Below are 13,092 nucleotides of genomic sequence, written 5' to 3'. Positions count from 1 at the left end.
CCTACACAGTGACACCGTTCAGTGATGCCACAGGATCAAATTTAGGGCAGTTGTGCTCACTGGACTCCAACATGGCGGCTGAGAAGAACTTTTTTTTGTGCATGAACTTGAGTAATGTTGGGGAAATGGGGATGTGGGGGGGGTGACAGTGACAGGGCTGGAAACTGATGCATGAGTGAGACGTGTAGCATGTGCATGTATGTTTTTGTGACTGTAATTACGAGAATCAAAGACAAAATTAGAGGGGAAGGGGGGTTAGGAAAAAATATGGTGATAACAGTCACTGGAATGAGAAAAAGAGACGGATAGTAGGATATTTATATAGATGCTCATATAAATAAATAAATAATAAAGTGACACGTTAATCTGAGAGAGTTGGAAGGGAGCAGGGGAGGAAAGGTTGATAGAACAGGAAGAGGAGAAAAAGTCAAAACCAAAGAAGAAGAAGGTGCCCCGGTTGCTCCGTCCAGTGCCCCCTCTTGGTGTGCCTCTCCCGTGGCCCGACTCTTGCACTGCACCTGTCTGTGTAGAACCAACCAAAGCTTCACCACTCCCTGGTGACACTCCTCTCTCCCGCTCCCCCAGTAATGCACTAATTAGACAGGTTTCATTAGATTTTATCATTCATGTTTAGAGAGACTGGGTTGTTCTTGTTACACTGTAATTTCCATGTTTTTTGTTGTTCTCAATTTTTAATTGTTGTGAGATTTGTGTGAAAGTGACGAGGGGATTTGGTAAAGTGGGGCAAGATGAGTTTTTTTTTTTTTTTTTTTTTTTGGAGTCCACGCCAACTGCCCTAATTTTGTTCCCTTAAAAAGAAAAAAAGAGAAAGAAATAAAGAAAAAGGAAACAAAGAAAGGAGGATATGAGAGTATATATCAAATAAAGAGGAAAGTAAAAAAGAAATGAGAGAAGGGGGTAGATTGTATTGCTGCTGTCATAGGCAGACATGCAAAGTCTGCATTGATCAAAGCGGCTACAGAGGCAACGTGCACAGGGCCCTGCTCTGCTCTGCTCCCCTCAAACTATAATACACATCAAAAAGAAGGGAGAGAAACTACACTGCCTCTTGTGGTGCTAGCAGGAAACCCAACACCAGAGAAGGAGAGAGAGAAAGAGAGAGAAAATGTTTTTTGAGGAAAGAGAAAAGGGTGCTGGAAAGGGGTTGAAGAGGTCTGTAAGGACATGAAGAAAGAAAAGGAGTCTGAATGTCAGAGCAAGTGAGAGCAAAAGATACAGAAGAGCTTGAAAGAGGATCTCTGGCTTGGCAAAGGCGTGGCTTCTGCCTTGACTGGACTGGATCTCATTTTGTATAGTCTATGAGCTGATATATGGAGTAGGAGTAACACTCCTGGGGCTGCTGAGTGTTAAAAGGAGCGGACTGCAAACTTAATGGAAGCAGACGCTCAGCTAACGACAAAACTGAGTGAATCTACAACAGTTGCTATCGCAGAAGTTCTAGATTTTTGCTCTTCAACAGACATATTTGGAGGGTAAAGGGAAAAGACTAAGTGTAGTTGCATTAACTACTGGAACTTATGTAATGGCTACATCTTTTGTAATCTAAAGACAACTATGTGGTACTGCTTGGAACAACTGCACAAAGCTAACCAACCTACGGGACCCTTGAATTGGTTTTGGACTGGCCTCTGTGAGAAGACTGTGGGGAGACTGGGGCAGTAATGGGGGTCTGTGGAGGGGAGTGGGAGTGGGGGGTGACTTACACGGAGATGCGGGTGAGCTGAGTCCGCCGTCAGTGGGCGTGCTGATGGTTTTAGAGTCGGGCATGGGGAGGGGCACAGGGCGTGCCACCGGGGGTGGCGGGGGCAGCAGGAAGGAGCCCGGCATTTTGCTCTGGCCACCTCCATTAGGCTGCAGACGGACCATACAGACAGGGTGAGCGGGACGCATCCCGAGCTCAGGCAATGCACAGGGAGTCACTCATAGACACACAGGGAGTCACATGCAAGGGCAACACACACTCATATTTTGACAAATGCCAACAGAGTGCATACCATTAGGCCTGACAAACTAAAACAATCACACAGGGACGAGAGAGAACACCAAGCTCACAAGATTTTTAACTTATATTAGGGCAAATTAGAAGTGAAACATAAATAAGAAGTGATGAACATTATCACACACAAGAGGCAAAGAAAATGGAGTCGACCACAAAGGGAGATATTAAGAGTGCCATGTAAGAATTTAAAGAATAGGATCCATTCAACATTGTAAAACATGTCTGAGCATGGTGTGTGTGCAGGTTTAATGAATCATTGTGTTTTCTGTGTGAACTAACTGGAACAAAGCAACAAAAGATTGTAAGAAAATGTTTTTCAAAGTTGCTCAGAAGGCCAAGTTTACAGTAGAGGTTTACAGTACTACCAGCACCAGGGAACCTTGTGTGTCTGAAGTATCAATTGTGTCAATAAAAGCATTTATAAGCTTCAGTGAGTAGCAACCACGTTTTGCCTGAAAATGTTTAAATAAAATAATTGCGAGTAGGGCATCTTGCAGTGTATAGGGACACGGTGATAAAAAAAAAAACTGAAGACACTTGAACTTCAGAAGGTACAATTAATTAAGAGGAAGGCTGAGATGTGCTGCTTTAAGGAAGAATACCACTCAGAGTAAAGAAAAATCTCTTGAAATGGCAAAAGGTCAATGACAGCTCTTCAACCAACAATAATCTGTCTCTCTCTGCACAGCCCTACTTCTACTGGCCTCCCCCATGTTTGCAGCCTTATCGGTTCATATCAGCTGTTGGCCTATCTAATTTTTGGAGCATTTTCTTCCATGAGCAACTCTCCTACATCCTCCCATTGGATTCTCCTACCTGTGGTGACCTGCAAACCCTGAATATTTTTATTATAATATTGTCATCGCAAACATAATGTAACAAATTCCATTACTGTTTCACTATTTTCCTCTTTCCTGGGGCTCATTTTGTTGATCTAAAATGGCTCAACTCCCATGTTTAGATGCAAAATGACCTTGTGTTGCTATTGAGTAAGATCACTTACCTGTGCGCTGGGCTGTCCTGTGCTGTCAGTGCACACGAACTGCACAAACTCCTTAAGCGGGTCCTGGTGATGATAGCGTATGGTGGGGTGGGTAAAGTACGGGCTGGACTGCTGGATGATAGAGGAGGAGGGGAAGTGCAGGGCTGAGGCTGAGGCACGGGGACTCCCTGAGCGGACGAGAGAAGAGACAGGATACCAGAACAAAAGGAGAGGATGAAGAAGAAAAGTGTGAGTAACCAAAAGTGGTTCTATTCCACCTCAAACACAAGTATTTATACTCTTTACATTTTGATATTCACTGTGTAAACATGCACACATATAGAAATATGTCCCACATGCATATTTGTCACCTAGGTGACATTCTAGCTGCCTTTATACACCAGGACTATCACTGACGTTACAGAAAATAGCTGTGACACACACTGTCTTATGGTTGACTGACTGGGGCTTTTTCTGCTTACAAATGACAAGCATTATCCCTGGCTATTTGGCAACATCTGGTCCCATTCATTTTATAAATCAGTCCTCAAGATTTCGCTTTACATCTACTAAACCTGGCATCACACACACAAATACACACTTTCACACAGCCCCATACCCACTACAGAGTATTACAGTATTACAGCCTTCTGCTCCCTCTCCATTTTCCTGTCTCACACACATACACAAACCACTGGGGTATGACAAAGCCACACACACACTGGGTTTTTCCACTTTTGTTTTATTGCTTGTCGGTGATGTGTAATCAATCAGCAGCATATCCTTACTGTGTGGTTCTGCCCAGTAGTTTGAAGCTTGAGAGAGAATCTCCCCTCCGCTCCCAACCGACCACAAAACGCCTCCCAGAGACATTAGTCAACCAGCCAGCCAACCACACACACACACACATACACACACTAGGCTCTACTGTCTGTCTTGTCTGCTTAGATTCTATGGCTTTGGCAATTTGGCACACCAAACTAAAGAGGCAAGCTGCTAGGTGAGGGGAGCCTGGCGAACAAGCATCTGTGATTATGTCTGTCACCTTCTATCTCCTGTGTATACTGTACTCACAAAGTGTGCAAGTGTGTTCAAACTTTTGTGTTTTTCTGTGTTTGTGTTCTATCTTTTGTGTCTTGGAGAGTCTGTTTTTGTGTCATTGTGACTATGTGAATTTTGCATGTATATGTTCCTGGAGTGTGGTTTCTATGTGAGCTTTTTCGCTGTTGATATAAATGTGCTGCTCTGTCTGTTGAGGCCTTACTGTGTCTTTGTACATATATTGGTGTGTGTTTAATTGCTGCCACAATGGTGGACTCTTCAGACGAGTATAATCAGGCAACAGTCATTCTGGCAGCTCTCCATGCCAGTCCGCGGCCAACAACAGCACATTAAACATCCAGTCCATACTCCTGAACACCCGAACTCGTAAGACCTATGCGACAACGGCTCCATCCATCTGAGACGAGCCGTGGTTGCTAACTGCGTCCCCCACTGTCTACCCCCATCTTTCTTTTCATCCCTCTTTCCTTCCCTCCCTCCCATCATCCTCCAGTCTCTTTATAGAACCAAGGCCTCCAAGGGACATTCCATTTGGATGGCAGCCATTTTAGCACAGAGAGCCCTCCACAAGAGTGTAAATTTACACATGCACGCATTTGTGTGTCTGTGTGTATGTGCACAAATGCACCCATACACAATCTCTGAACACTGTCTCATTACAGCCTCTCTATTACACGAAAACCTCTTAGCCAACAGCGTGCAGTTTACTGAGAGAGAGAAGTTAGTTGGCGAACAAAGAAACCTGAGCTAGTCCCTCACACCTCTTAGACTCGTGCAGAAAAAACTCTAGTAAATTTCAGAAATGAGTTCAAATGCAAAATTTAATCTGGTGTTTTGAATCCTCAGGAGGCCATAGGACTGTGCTGTGTAGATAAACAACATGGATTAATGGGGCAAAGATCCGGCACGGACTATATTTTCTAAATATACTGTGGGGAGCTTTGCAAGTAAAATTCAATACGTTTCAACACAGAGGGCAATGAGTCTAAATGACCTTTACATGGAAGGTCTGGTTTGGCCGTGGACCAAATCATCCCTTTGAGAGACAAATGGAATTAGAGGGAGAGGGAGAAAGAGGAGGACAGTTTATTGCTTTGAAAAGTGAGACCAGTCTACAGAGAATTGTTGGCAAACTTGAGATGTAGGAGACTTTGGGAATTCTCTGTCTGCAGATTGAGAAACCATGCTGACTATCCTTTAGGACCAACGGGCTCTGAAGAGGACAGCTTGCCTTTAGTGCCTCTATTGAAGAAAGACCTTGGAAACACTGGGAGTTACTTTGAGGATTTTCAGTACACATCAACCACAGTGTGCCTGCATCCACACATGCGTTACTTCTTTTTTATTTTATTTTTATTTTTTTTTATCTCAATCAAGGAGGTTGCCAGTGTTATGCAAAAACTGCTGCACCAATTTTCGTATAACTTGGTAGAAAGGTAAGACATGGGCTGAGAAAAAAACCAAAAGATTCAAAAATAGATCCAGGAAAAGAGGCAGAGTGTAACACTGTAGAGTCCCATCCTAACATAGAGCTTAGAGTGATAACAGTCAGTTGAAAAATACACAAACCATGAACTGACACCAACTGACGAATCAAGGTTGAAGATGTTTGTTTGTTACCATGGCAACAGTAATTACACTAAACAGCAGAACTGTCAAACAGGGGGAAAACAAAGGTTAGAATTAGTGTTTCGTTTATTGCTCAAATAATATTGTGAAATTTGAAGAGAATGATTGCAATATTGGCCTTGGAGGACTAGTGTCATCTAGTTTCAATATATGTTTGTTTTTTAAGCTAATTAAGAAAAAGGAAACATTTATATTTACAGTAAGAATGGAAAAAAAAATAGCATGGTCCTCAACCAAGATGGTCCACTTTTCACTGATTATAATTGAGGATTTCTACAACTATTTTTATATAACCTAACACATCTTAACATTTTCCTCCTCCTTCTAAATGCTGTTTTGACACTGAACAGGCATTTCCATGGGACTTCATACATCAACACACATATACACAGCAGTACTGGTTGAACTTTTCAAGTGTCTTTAAAACATTACATAAAATGCAGTAATGAAGCAGTAAGATGTGAAACGAATCAGTCACAATGGCATGGATGCAGCAGTGGAACCATGCAATGACAATATTAAAACACACAGGCACAAAGATGATGGTACGATGGATGGATGGATGAATGGATGGAGAGAGGCTGAAAGAGAGAGAGAGAGAATTTTTTTGCCAAGCCATGATGATAGCAGTGAACCCTGGACAGGTGAATCTTTGTGGGCTTCTTGGTTGCCATTGTAGAATTGTAAAACCTTTATTTTTTGCTTTCTCAGCAAGTCCATTGTCAGGCACAGGGTTGTAAGATTTATTTAGCTCACCTCCAGTTGAGTTTGTGGGCATGAATAAGGCAATCTAGGGTCAAGTTTGACACTCCCTTTCCTTCTCTCTCTTTTTCAGACTATTAAAGGGGGTTTGAGGTTGTTGGGATTCATGGCAGGGCTCTCACCTGGTCTCACTCCTGCCAGCACGGGCAGCGGGTGGTGTGTGAACGCCATGCGGGGGGACCTCGTCTGGGAAGTCAGGGCGTTGAAATCAAACTTCCCCGGCTTCTTAAGTGAACCAGGCGAGGACAGTCCTGGCGAAAAAAAAATGGGATCAACAAAAAAAGTGGGGGGAAGAGGGAGGAAAAGAGAGAGGTGGTTTTAATCAACAAATCGTTGCTTACTTATTTGGCTACACTAAAAAAAAATTTAAGAAAAAATAAAAAAATCAATTTAATTTTGTTAAAGGGGACTTGAACAATCATTTATTCTCTGATTAGACTGTTTAATTTCCTCATTGGTTGATGGCAGTGCATTGCTCCCTGTCCTTTTGGCTGTTGGCCATTCGCTCTCATTTGGTTGAATGAGTCAATCACAGACTCTGTAAATGGTGCAGTCAGAAAGCATAAAGAAGTTCGGAAAAACCCAAGAAATCTGTACTATCAGGGGGTTTTGCTACTGCTACTCTGCAATAACTCATTTGAAAACATACTGTTGGATTTAAAACTCCAAATTTATAGTCATATTTCATAGCTTAAGTGCAGGTCTTCAAAGGAAAAAAGGGGAAAAGTTACTGAAGCCAATCTCACTCAGGACTTTAGAGCCAAAGCACATCTGTAGCTATAATAACCTGTACTGTGCCACTGTATGTTTTTCTGTCTCATCTCTGTCTCTGTTTCTCTCTCTCTTTCAGGTGCCAACTCCAGGCTTTCTCTGTATGAGCACAGCCACTGTACAGCCACACTCAGCTAGTTGTGGTCTGGCTTCAGCAAAGCTCTCAGGCTGGCTGCACAAGAAGAAGGCTTCATTCAGAAATAGCACACATTGTACAGTATGGACACGGCAGCTGCTGAGTGCGAAAGACAAGCAGACGGACAGAGAGAGAGGAGACAGAGGGAGAGAAAGAGAGAGGCAAGAAGAACGTGGGAGACATGAAAATATGCGAGGGAGCAAGAGACCGAGAGAGCAAAGCAGAACCTGTGAAAAATGCAGAAGTGTCTTGTTTTTCAATGCGTTGCTCTGACGACATGTATGAAATTGGAATGTCATAAGATGTTAAATATGGTTATTATCTCTCTCTCACACACTTACTCACACACTTGATGTCTGAGCACACTCGAGAGCACAAGCACACGTTTAATCACAGAAACAAAGACTGCACAATACCGCCACATTTAACTGATGAAACAATAGACAAAAATTCTTCTTTAGTAAGTTTTCTTCTAATCTTCCTAACAAGTGAGTGATGCGATAATATTCTGTACTGAAACTTTTTTTTTAGACTGTTGTTTTGTGGTCTATTTCTGGGGCCCCTCCACATCAAACAAGGCATTAAATACGATTCCTCCTCAGTTCTCCAGCTGGAGACGTGTGAAAGTCTATGGGAGTGTGGGGGCGTGTAAAACCTTCCCTCCCTGTGTGAAAGAGTTAAGTCTCAAGCAGGTGGGAGTGAATATGTGTGAACCATTTATGTCTTTAGCAGACATATATTTCTTTTTTTTTTTTTTTCCCCCCCACTGTAGCGGGAGTCTGGGGGCGTATTGTACTGTCAGACAGATTCTAAGCATGAAGACAACCTCGATCCCACTTCTGACACCAATAGTTAGTAGTGATTGCTATGACACTGTCACACTGGTGGGAGCAAACTAGAAATAAGATCATGTGCAGAGACTCAAACGAGGAAAAGCACTGGAGGGGAAGAGCAGGGACAGAGTGAGATTTGGAGGAGACAATTAAAGCCATGTGTAAAAACCAGATCCTTAAAGATTCAGCAGTTATGGTTTCAGAGAGGTAGTTTTAGGTTGTTTTTTTTTTATTTTATTTTGGAAGCATAAAATGAAGCTGGAGTACAAAAAGCAGAGCCAGGAAAACAGTGGAGATCAGACGAACGCTGACATCTGTATAAATAGGAGGTTATAACACTGTCACTATCACCAAGGGAATTTGAAAGAAAATATCTGAGACTGTGAAATGGTCTGATCAGGTTAGTGTGTTGTTGTGTGTGTGTGTTTGTGCCACAACTGCACTGTTTCCTCTCCTGGCAAGCTTTAGTACTTCACTGGCAACCAATCAAGCGCTCCCATGATGACCCTTCTGTCTCTTTGCACTAACAGGCCTGCCACCAGATGCGCCTCTGAAGCACACACAAACACACTCACACACACACAGTTGAAAAAAGATAGTAGAGAGAGGTTTAAACAAGTGAAGAAAAGTCAGGGAATCCTCCTGTCTCCAGTGATTTAAACCACATATGGAAGTCCAACCGTATCCCTCTAAGGACCTGTAACATTTAACTCAAAGCACCAAGCGAGGCCCCTACCACCGCAAGTCTCTGGTGTCTCAGGAAATTTCACAATCATTTGGAACTAATATGAAATCATGGTTGTTTCATTTGCCTCCGCTAACCTCCCCCACCCCTCTTCTAGCCCCTGTGGAGCAGATGTCTACAGCATCCTCATGGATCCCAAGGCTACACACACACAGAAACACCATCTGGGACCATACTTCAGCTGTGCGTGTGTGTGTGTGTGTGTGTGTGTGTGTGTGTGTCTGTGTGTGAGCCATCTGAAAGTAACGGTGTTTGTGTGATTCATATGTATGAATGCATCTTAATACATCTGTGTGTTACTGGATGTGTGTGCCATGTTAGGAGTCAGGGGGAGTGTGGACAGACTGTGAGGAGCACCTGTGTGCGACTGTGTTTTCAGTGGTTTTTTTTAGGCAGCCTCTTGGTTTGTTTGTGTGTGTGCTCGCTCACTTGTTTACATACCCCCCACCTGGACAGGAATTCCCAGATGAGCTTTGCCTGTGGCAGGTGGGATCCTTTGGAAAATCGGATGCACACCATACCAAAATCACACATTTTCTGTTTGCTCCACCAACTTCTTCTTGCCTTGGTTTTCTTGAATGTAAATACATTTTAGCCATATTCTGGTCTTACTGCTGCTGAAGACCTAAACTAAATAATTACATTTCAATTACAATGACTAAATTAAAAAGAGGCTGATAAACACAAAGATTTGGCTCCCTAATTTTTCACTTGGATTTTTTAAATTAATTGGGTAAAATGACAGATTTGCATACTGTTCTACATTTCTATTTGCCAAACTCATTAGGGTGTGTGCTGCACTTTGGAGAGTATGGGGGTGGCGGATATACACAGTGAGCAAGAGTGAGAGCGAAAGCGAGTGAGAGAGAGAGTAAGGGAAAAGATAGGAGGTGAGGCTCTGGTGCGCTAAGGCGTGCAGGAGCCTCTGTTGTGGCTCTGATGAGCAGCCTCTTAATTACATTTACAGCTAAGTGGAGCAGGAGCAGGAGAGCAGCCGCTGAGGCTCGGGTGAAAGCAGACTGGGGCAAACCCAACTAGGGCTTGGCTCCTCCAGTTAACATCCTGATAACCCTTCATCTCATTAGCCATCACCCTTCGAGTACACGTAAGTCTCCTCCTCACCCCTCTTTCCTCCCTCATCTCCTACTTTTCCCATCCCCTTCGCCTGCTTTCAGCTTCTCTCTCCTCCCTCTCTCCTCTGACATGTTTTGTCCCTCCCCAGGGTCCTTCCTGCTGTACACGTTTTCAATTAGACAGAAGGGAGACAGGGATGAAGGGTTGAAGGGAGAGCTAGGGAGCAGGAGGAAGGGTTTTACACCTCTGATCCACAGACGGTAAGCGTCTTAATGAGGGATTTGAAGCAAGGGAGGGATGGAGCGACAGAGGAATGGAGGCAAGGCAGGCACCTGAACACCTGCAGGGGTGGGGAGCATGATAAGCATGTGTGTTTCAATGTGTGAACGTCTGCATATCAGGGGGGCTGTGAGTGTGTGAGTCACTGTGAGTGTGTGCGTGTGTTTGTGGAGGGGTGTCTATGTATATACTGTAAATGCACAAGAGTGTGTGCTCTGTGTGAATATGTGAGGGTCTGACTGAGTGACTCACTGAGCGTGCTCATGTGTGTGCATGTGTGAGAAGCAGAATGGGAACAGCATGTGAATATGCCTGTTGGTGTTGTCAGTGTTAGCCTGGTGACATCTGTCAGTTAAAGTACCGCTGGGATGACTAACATGACTTCAGAGAGATAAAGTCAATGATCTTATGAGAGCAACTTGTAGCCTCTTGTTCCCCACAGAATATAAAGCCTAAACTTTATAATGCTGACAAATCCTGCAACTGAACAACACAGAGGAGTTCATGTCAAATAATGAAGTTAAGAACAGCAGCAGTAACAATCTGATAGCACCTAAACATTAGTAAGGGTGAAAACAAATATAGTCCCTTTTTTGTTTTCCAGAAACATTCATTCAACAGACACACACATACAGTATATATATATGTATATATACACACATATATATACATATATATATATATATATATATATATATATAAACACACACCACACACAGGGATGACTGAACTACATAAATGCTGATAAATAGCAGATATAAATATACATGAGTGTAATCAATGTTGTTCTAACCATGGTAAGGAAACTGCACGCCATCGTTTTCATGTTTTATCTTCCTCTCCTGCACACTCGCCAAATGGTGCTGCACTGAAAGTGGAGAAGGGTATTGTTAACAATGAGACAGGGGTAGAGTGAGAAACAGTCAGAGAAACAGAGAGAGACTCAGAAAAAGGGAGAAAATGAGAGAAAGGGAGAGATTTAAGAGTGAGCATTAGTGGTATGATGTAGGTAGTGAATAACTGACAACTGATAAAACATCAGGTAGACTGTGTGTGAGATTATGGATGAGGAAATATGAAGCTTTGAGATCTGGGAGTGAGGGCCAAGTGAGGGGAACAGGAGGGTTTTTTTCTTGGAGTTATTGTGTTGTTGGGGGAATGAGGTAGGATTACTGAGGAGGTAGAAGAGAAAGGATAATGTCCAAAGCTGAATCACAGAGGAGAGGTAGTGGTTACTGCCAAAACAATGGAAACACCAACATAAAGCCTTAATACAGGCTACGGTAAGCTGTTATTTCACCCTTGATGCAACTTGGCATTTATATTTCCAATGTCTAGAGCTATTTGGTGGATAGCATTTAGCACTGTCCATTCATCCATGATGAATTTAATTTTCTCTGGTTATAGTAATGGTGTTGAAAAACTGTTCAACTGTTGTCCAAAAATGGCATATGCTATAATTGTTGATGTTTTAATCCATTTAGTGAATAACAAAGGAAGAGACTATTTTGTTCAGTGTTAAACAGCCTTACCACAAGGTAATGGCTGTGTAATGGTCTTATTGACTATTATCTTATTTCATAAAGGACATGATGAGATTTAAACCTGGCTTCTCATTAATTACTCAAAGCTCCACTATTTTGGCAGGTATCCATAAGATGTTCCTAAAGCCCAGTTCAGACCAAAGAGTCGCAACAAGACAAAACTATTTTATGACCCCGCAGAGAAGAGTTGCAGTGGTGTGAACTGGCTGGTCTCATCTCAACTCAAGCAGCTGATGGTGTCACATTCAGCTCAGCCCATTAATAGTTATAGTGTATGTTTTTCTCAGTATTTATGGGCTGTAGCTCATAAGACACCCAGAACCTCAGCATTATTATCAGCCTGTCCATCATGAAATCCAATACAGAATCTTAATAGTGTTTCATAGAATGTGGTTATGAGGCAGCATCAACTCCTCCCTCTCCCAATAATAGCACAGCTCATTTGCTGCTCAACTAATTTTTTGTTTGTTTTCTTAGTTTCATCAAAACTAGAAATACATATTTTATAACTTGTTATTAATCTTCTTTTTTTTCTATGGAAATGATACAAATCTAGTCTATTCAGCATTGGTGTAAACAGTTTGAATATGTTTTTAGCATGTGGCAGCCTGTTGTTTTTAGCTTGTTTTGTTGTGAATCTTTGGTCTGAACTGGGGTTAAAACAATTTGATGAAACACATTTATATTTCAATTAGGGCTGCACGATTAATCGATTTTAAATCGAAATCGGATTTTTTAATTAGGACGATTTTTAAAAAAGGGAAATCGTAAAATCGATTTCATCCCTCTCGTGTCTGCGGGCCGCGCGCTTGCGGGCTCCCGTAGGCTCCTCCTTCTATTAGTGACAGCGGTCTGTCACAGAAGTCCGTGTAATGACCGGACTTTAAATGTGTTCATGAGCCCGCAGTACTTATAGCAATGTAAGCCGTGGCTTCACGCACGGATCCCGCAACTGAAATAGAACTACATGCGGATCACTCATCTTCTGTTGTCCCGGATCCGTACCGTACTGTCTTCTTCCGAACCGGGTCCGGGTCTCGGGTCATCAGCCTCAGCAGAGGAGCCCACACAGCCCTGTGCCCACACACATCCACCAGCTCCACAGATATAACCCCTCCAGCGTGTCCTGGGTCGGTCTGTTCCACGCAGATCCCCCAATTTAAATAGAACCGCATGTGGATCACTCATATTAACGTGGTCCATGCACACACGCACGACTGACACCTGTCACTGACTTATATTGGTATCATTTCTG

At 42.8% G+C, this 13,092-nt stretch overlaps 1 protein-coding gene across 11 annotated transcripts in view; it reads right to left on the bottom strand.

Annotated features, from left to right (window-relative positions):
- The window catches only part of nfixa (nuclear factor I/Xa), a 116,079-nt gene that overhangs the window by 8,427 nt on the left and 94,560 nt on the right, over positions 1-13,092 (bottom strand). For 5 of the 11 annotated variants that reach the window (XM_030137775.1, XM_030137783.1, XM_030137793.1 and 2 more), the window contains 4 exons: positions 11,087-11,161; positions 6,578-6,706; positions 3,024-3,190; positions 1,725-1,872 (listed from right to left, as the gene is read on the bottom strand). In XM_030137775.1, the coding sequence (XP_029993635.1) occupies positions 1,725-1,872; positions 3,024-3,190; positions 6,578-6,706; positions 11,087-11,161 (519 nt within the window). The remainder of the gene's footprint in view (positions 1-1,724; positions 1,873-3,023; positions 3,191-6,577; positions 6,707-11,086; positions 11,162-13,092) is intronic. The other 6 variants (XM_030137803.1, XM_030137821.1, XM_030137848.1 and 3 more) reach the window with 4 other exon arrangements.

The sequence above is a fragment of the Sphaeramia orbicularis genome, chromosome 1 (genome assembly GCF_902148855.1).
Source record: "Sphaeramia orbicularis chromosome 1, fSphaOr1.1, whole genome shotgun sequence".
NCBI classification, from domain to species: Eukaryota; Metazoa; Chordata; class Actinopteri; order Kurtiformes; family Apogonidae; genus Sphaeramia; species Sphaeramia orbicularis.
The sequence above is the reverse complement of the archived record's forward strand: the minus strand, read 5'-3'. Positions and strand labels throughout refer to the sequence as shown.